Raw genomic sequence first — 6,000 nt, forward strand, 5'->3', positions numbered from 1 at the left:
AGCCTAGTGGCTAAGAGCTTAGGCTTTGGAAATCAGACCAAATAAATAAATCAATAAATGATTGCATTTTTATATTATATTTAGTTCGTCTGGGGTGGGTTGAAATTTCCCAAATTCAGGAAATAAAACACCAATGGTGAATGTTTATACACACCCCCCCCACACACACACACACCCCCCACACGCACAGAGTTACAAAACATGATAACTAGATCATGGATTTTGATTTACTCACCTCACAAAAGCTCACCAGAGTAGTCAACACCCAACCACATATGCATTACCACATCTTTGAGTAATTTCTCTTATGCTTACCCATCTCTGGCCTCATGCACTCCAAGGCAAAGGCTAGAACAAGTCTCCTCATATTTTGGGTAGTACATGAATTATGAATAGGTCAGTTTGTAAGGAGAATGCCGTCTTTGCCCTTTATCTGGGAGAAAGCCTTTTTGGAATGGAGAATGTTCACTTAAAGTCACCCAGATTCCCCTTCACCCACAGGAATAAGCAGAGGGTTATTTTTCCACTGCAATTCATTTAATTGTTTGAGAACTTTCATTATTTGAAAGCTCTTCCCTATACCAAGGTTTTTTCTGCAATACTTTCTGCTGAGCTCCAGCCCCAGTTCTCTCTCTCTCTGCTCTCCCTCCCAAACCTGCTCATCCTCCTGGCTTCCCTATTCTGTCATGGATATAGTCACCTAGTTCACTATGTCACATATGCACAAGTCAGACTGTTTCTCCACGATTACTCAACCAGTCACTCATCACATTTTATAAATTATGTCTCTTAGACATCCTTTGCAGCCACCCCCTCTTTTCCATTCCTGTGGTCAATGCCTTGTTCAGATCTTCAACATATTCCCTGGGCTTCCTCCAATTTCGGCTGACTCTTCTTCAGTGCAGCTTTCACTTGGCTGCCAGATTGACCTTTCTGAAAGAAAGCATGTCCTCATGACCCATCTTCCCCTATTAGCACCTCAGTACTCCTCTCTCTCTCTACTTCTCCACCTATTTTCTACCTGAATCATTGTTCCAGTGAGAACCAGATAATTTAAGAAATGTTGACAACCTAGAGAAGATACAACTATTATTACTTATTATTACTTTCCTTCGTTAATACTTAGAAATCCTGGTTGGTTTTGTTGTGCTGATTGGGGGTGAGGAGGGATGCTGACCAGAGAAGTGTCATTCTGTGTAGTGGAAAAAGAGGGAGAAGGGGAAGACATGGCTCAGACTTCAACTCCCTTCCTCTCCTTCCCCTTTCTCTTTCTCTACCCCTCCTCTCCCTTCGTCCTCTCCTCCTCATGCTATGAGAGTCACTGACACTAACTGAGCACTTAATACATGCCAATATTGTCCTAAAAAGAAAGCGGCTAAGCTGAGATGCCCATTTTGCCTGGGTGTTTACTCCTGACGTGAACCCTATTTTCACTCCACCTCTGTGCACATCCTCTCTTCTTCTGCCCTAGCCTCACCTCCATTGGCTCCATGCCATCCTTTTGGAATTGCACACAACTCTCCTGTCTTCCACATGGTAGTCCTCCAAATAGCTAGATGGACTTTTCTATATTTCCTCTAAGTTTTTTTCATCATTTCCCTCTCATATTGTCCTTTGATCCTCACGAGAAAGAACTCAAGTTTCTCAGTGTCCTACTTAGAGTGTGGTGACCAGAGATAAGAAGTGGGTTGACCAGCACACAAGATCTTAACTTGCTTTCTTTGTCCTGGACATGCTGCTCATGTACATGCATCACAAGATTGCGTTTATTCCTTTCATGGTCCTGGAACATACTGTTGCCTTACATGAAACTTGTGGCCAAATATTGCTTCATTTGCATGTCTTGTCCTCAAATGCTTTGTCATCCTCATTTAATAATTGCAAAACAGCCCATCATATGTTATCATATTGATAACTATATAATCAATTCTTCTTGGATTTACAGTTTGTTTCTGGCTTTTCCCCAGCAAACTCTCATCAGATTAGAAGACTGGGCCTACTCTGTGATAATTAGCACTGTGCCATTAGTTTTAAATCGTATAGTTTGAAAAAAATCAGACAACTCAGATGGGAAATAACAGGAGTAGATATACTGATTTTGTTTTATGGAACCTTTTCTTTGGAGAAAACTAGAACCCATCTCAGAAGAACTAAGCAATAATAAAACAAAAGCATTGCCATTTTTTCAGTATCTAATCTGTACCAAACACCATAAGTACTACTGACTTTCACAAGGTTAAGATGAAAGTGTTGTTATTCCCACTTTCTAGATAAAAGAGCTGGGGCTCCAAGAGCTTCAGCAACCTCCTCAAGACATTCTTAGTAAGTAGTTGAGCTCAGATACAAGCCAGGCCTTTTTCATTCCCAACCCTGTATACTTAATCATTATGCTCAGCCTTTAACAAGGGTTTTAGAATGGATGACTAAATAAATGAGTAAATTAATGATCTTGTGGGAAAGACTATCATTATTACCCTTTTATCAGGAGGGTGGAAACTTGGAGGAGAGTTTCCATGTAAATAAAAGAATGGTTCTCTCTTCTGGGCCAGTGCAGCCATGCGTTGAAGGTCAGCTCACAGAGATTATACTTTCTTTAGTCCACAGTTGCCTTTCAGGGCACAACCTGCAAACACCTCTTAGGTTGTATAGTAAGTCTCTGATTGTAGGTCCTTTATGTCCTGGCCTCCTTCACTAGAGAGAATGATGCTTCTCCACCATGGGCTCCTCTGTTCCCAATCAGATGACACCAAATATAATCAAGATTTCTAAGCTGGTGGTAAACAGGAAATAATAATCACACCTCTGAGGCTATGGATGCCAGTGAGATAAATCATAATAGTTAAAATTTAACGAAACTTTATTAAGTGTTTGGCATTGTGCTAAACACTTTACAAGCATTAGTCCCACTTACCATAAACCAGTTAGATTGGTAAGGTCATTTCCATTTTACAAATGATGAAGCAGAGGCTGCGAGCATTTTAACAACTTTCCCACGTTCATATATCCAGTTGCCAAGCTCAGGCTCCCTGAATTCTGAGTAGCTATGGGGTATTACATTTGTCAGAACTCCTCTGGAGCCTCCCATTCTTCTTGAACCATCTTCCTTTGCAAGAATCTTTTCTCCAAACATTTTTGGATTTACTTACATGAAGTCTAGGGTACATGGCTGGCCACGCTCAGGATTTTCATTCTTAAGATATGAATCCCAAGGTGGCATGGGTATTTTGTCCTAAAGTCCTGATGGTTTTATTTTATTAATTAATTCCACCTTGTTGGCTAGAATTGGATGTGGAATCATGTTTTTTCCCTAACTTCTTAGAGATAAACATCATCAGAAAATTAAAGATTCATCAGCTCAGCTGTCTCAAGCTGAGTGAGTTTATCAGTTATTTCCAAGGTGGTTGAAGGCCTGCATCTTTGCCAACACATCATCTGAGCTGATCCTGTGACTTGGGTTAGAAAAGCACTATCCGTAATTGTAGGTTTGTGTTATTGTTATTAACATTTTGATGCCTATCATGTGAATTGCTGTCTTCCTTTTACACACCCCATTTATAAGAGTCTGAGAAATTTCTAGATGGGCACAGACGTGATTTTTCCCAAATTTTACTCATGCATTTGTAACTTTCTTCTTAAAAGACAGTGACAGATGGTAGCCACACTTGTGGTGAGCATAGCCTAGTGTATAGAATTGTTGAATCACTATACTGTACACTTGAACTAATGAAATGTTGTGTGTCAACTATACTAAACCAGGAAGCAAACAGTGACTCCAATTCAAAACACAACACCAAGAGAAAACAAGATCCAAAATACACAAACAGTATCCACTGTCAGCATCTGAGCCCATCCCAAAATAGGAGCTAGTCCTTGAGGCTTATTTGGTTTCAGGTTCTTGCAGGATAGGAATCCTGAAAAATTGGTTTGGGAGGAGATGAGCAATTGTGGAGTTTGAGCACGTACTCAAAATGCTTTGGTAATGAGAGCCAAGTCCCAGCCACCCACCAGTCAGAAGGGAGAAGGCAGAGCTTTGAGTTCCTTACCGTGGCATCTTCCCCAGCATAGTGGTTGAGGACTCGGCTCCCCCCTGGATGCTTGTTGGCCCAGCCAGTAACATCGTAGACCTTGCGATTGATCACCAGCCACTGATCAGCCTTCTGATTGTGTTTCTGGATCTCCTGCCAGCTGTACATGTTGAGACTTTTTCTGGGCACGCCACACGTTCCATTTGCCTCCTGCTTTACAGAGATCTCACCTCTCCCATTTGCTACTGGTTTCCCATTCGCTTGATACTTCTCACCCAGGTATGGCTGACCCTTTCCTACAAGGTTCCCATTACCTGCATGCTTGTCTTCAACCTTCGTCGTCATTGTACCCCTCTGATTTCTGGGTTGGCTCCTGAAATTTCTAATATTTGCCTCTGATTAGACCATAAAATGACACTTTTCCTTCCTTCTTCTTGTACTGCAGTGTGATGCCTGCACAGAAAACTTTTTAACCTAGTTATCTCTTCACCATCCTGACAGTGAGCTCATCCCCAGCCTCACACTTCTCTGACTGTCCTGATTTTCTCTGCCTTGCTAGAGTCTTGGTCACCTTCCTTCTCTCTGCGGGCTGATGTCTTAGCAGCATCCTCTTTCATCATTAAATGTCCCCTGGTAAAGAGTTTGGACCAATCACAGTTGGTCTGAAAGTTGTGGCCCGCCCCAGGGCCGTGGGGCAAGACTCAAGTCACAGGGCTGTCCTACACTGCCACTCCATGGAGTTGGGTTCACCAGCTCTCTGGCGTGCCTGTGGATAGAGACATTTAGGTTTGTTAATTCCACGTGTGAACAAAAGCTATCAAAATCTCTAGGATGACACGAATGCTTGGGGGACTCGGGAGATATTCTGTATGACAGCTGTTATTTCTCCTTAGGGTTTTCATTTTTTTAAGCAATATTTTTTGAAAGCAAGGTTTAAATGTATCAAAAACAGCAATGAGTGGGAAACTAGTTTTTCTCTTTATTCTTTGAAAGCCGTCTAAATCTGTCACACGTCTAAAGGTAATAGCAACAGATGTTTGCCAGATTGCATGATGATTTACGAAGCCGTTGTCACATCTGATTTAATCTGATAAAGCCGTTGCTTTATCTGATTTAATCCTCACATCAGTCTTTTGAGGGAGGTACTATTAGTAGTACCTGGTAGAAAACTAGTCTCGTTTTCCAGGTGAGGTAACATGGGCTGAAGACGTCAGGTAATATGTCAGAATCACTTTGGTAACAAGTGAATTGGTGCATGGATCCAGACTCCTGATTCCAGATATCTGACTTTTCCCCCTTGCATTCTCCAAACCTAGGGTCTAGACATATATAACAATAACTTGATCAGTGGTTTAGAAATGAGTCAGAGGAGAGATTTTGGGGTAGTGTAGTGGATGTTGTGGGGAGGGTGTTAATTGAAAAAAAAAGCAGCAGCATTAAATAATAGAAAATGTCCATTTTCATACTTGGAAATCAGTCCTAAGTAAATCATCAGTAATTCAGCCCCAGATTTATATACTAAGGGTTTTGTTCTTGTACTTTTTATAATGGTTAAAATCAGAGATGGCCTAAATGACCAGCAATAAGGAAGAAGGCTGATAAACTATGTACATATTGATATTATATATATATTAAAAGTTAGTTTTTATAGAATTTTTAATTGCATGGACTCATGTTTACAATATAAAAAGTGAAAAAAATAGCAAAATTCTGTTTACTGAATAGTATGTGATTGGAAATAAAAATGTCAAAGTGTTGGCATTAGCTTAGATTATAGTGATATTGAAACACTTTTTCATTTTTATTTTTAATACTTTTTCCCAGATTTTCTACAAATAAATACATGTTACTTTATAGTTCAGAGAAAGCAGGTTTTTGTTTAAAAAAATAAGGACCCTATAAAAAAATAAAGAACATGAAGTTTGGAACTAGATGAACCTGTGGTCATATTTCTGTCTATCATGTATTAGCTATA

At 40.3% G+C, this 6,000-nt stretch overlaps 1 protein-coding gene across 1 annotated transcript in view; it reads right to left on the minus strand.

Moving 5' to 3' along the window:
• Positions 1-4,625, minus strand: part of LOC106988351 (fatty acid desaturase 2-like protein FADS2B) — a 38,490-nt gene extending 33,865 nt beyond the window's left edge. The window contains exon 1 of the mRNA XM_027052693.2: positions 4,044-4,625. Coding sequence (XP_026908494.1) covers positions 4,044-4,370 — 327 coding nt within the window. The 5' untranslated portion in view covers positions 4,371-4,625. The remainder of the gene's footprint in view (positions 1-4,043) is intronic.
• Positions 4,626-6,000: the final 1,375 nt, after the last annotated feature.

Source organism: Acinonyx jubatus, chromosome D1 (genome assembly GCF_027475565.1).
Source record: "Acinonyx jubatus isolate Ajub_Pintada_27869175 chromosome D1, VMU_Ajub_asm_v1.0, whole genome shotgun sequence".
NCBI lineage: Eukaryota > Metazoa > Chordata > Mammalia > Carnivora > Felidae > Acinonyx > Acinonyx jubatus.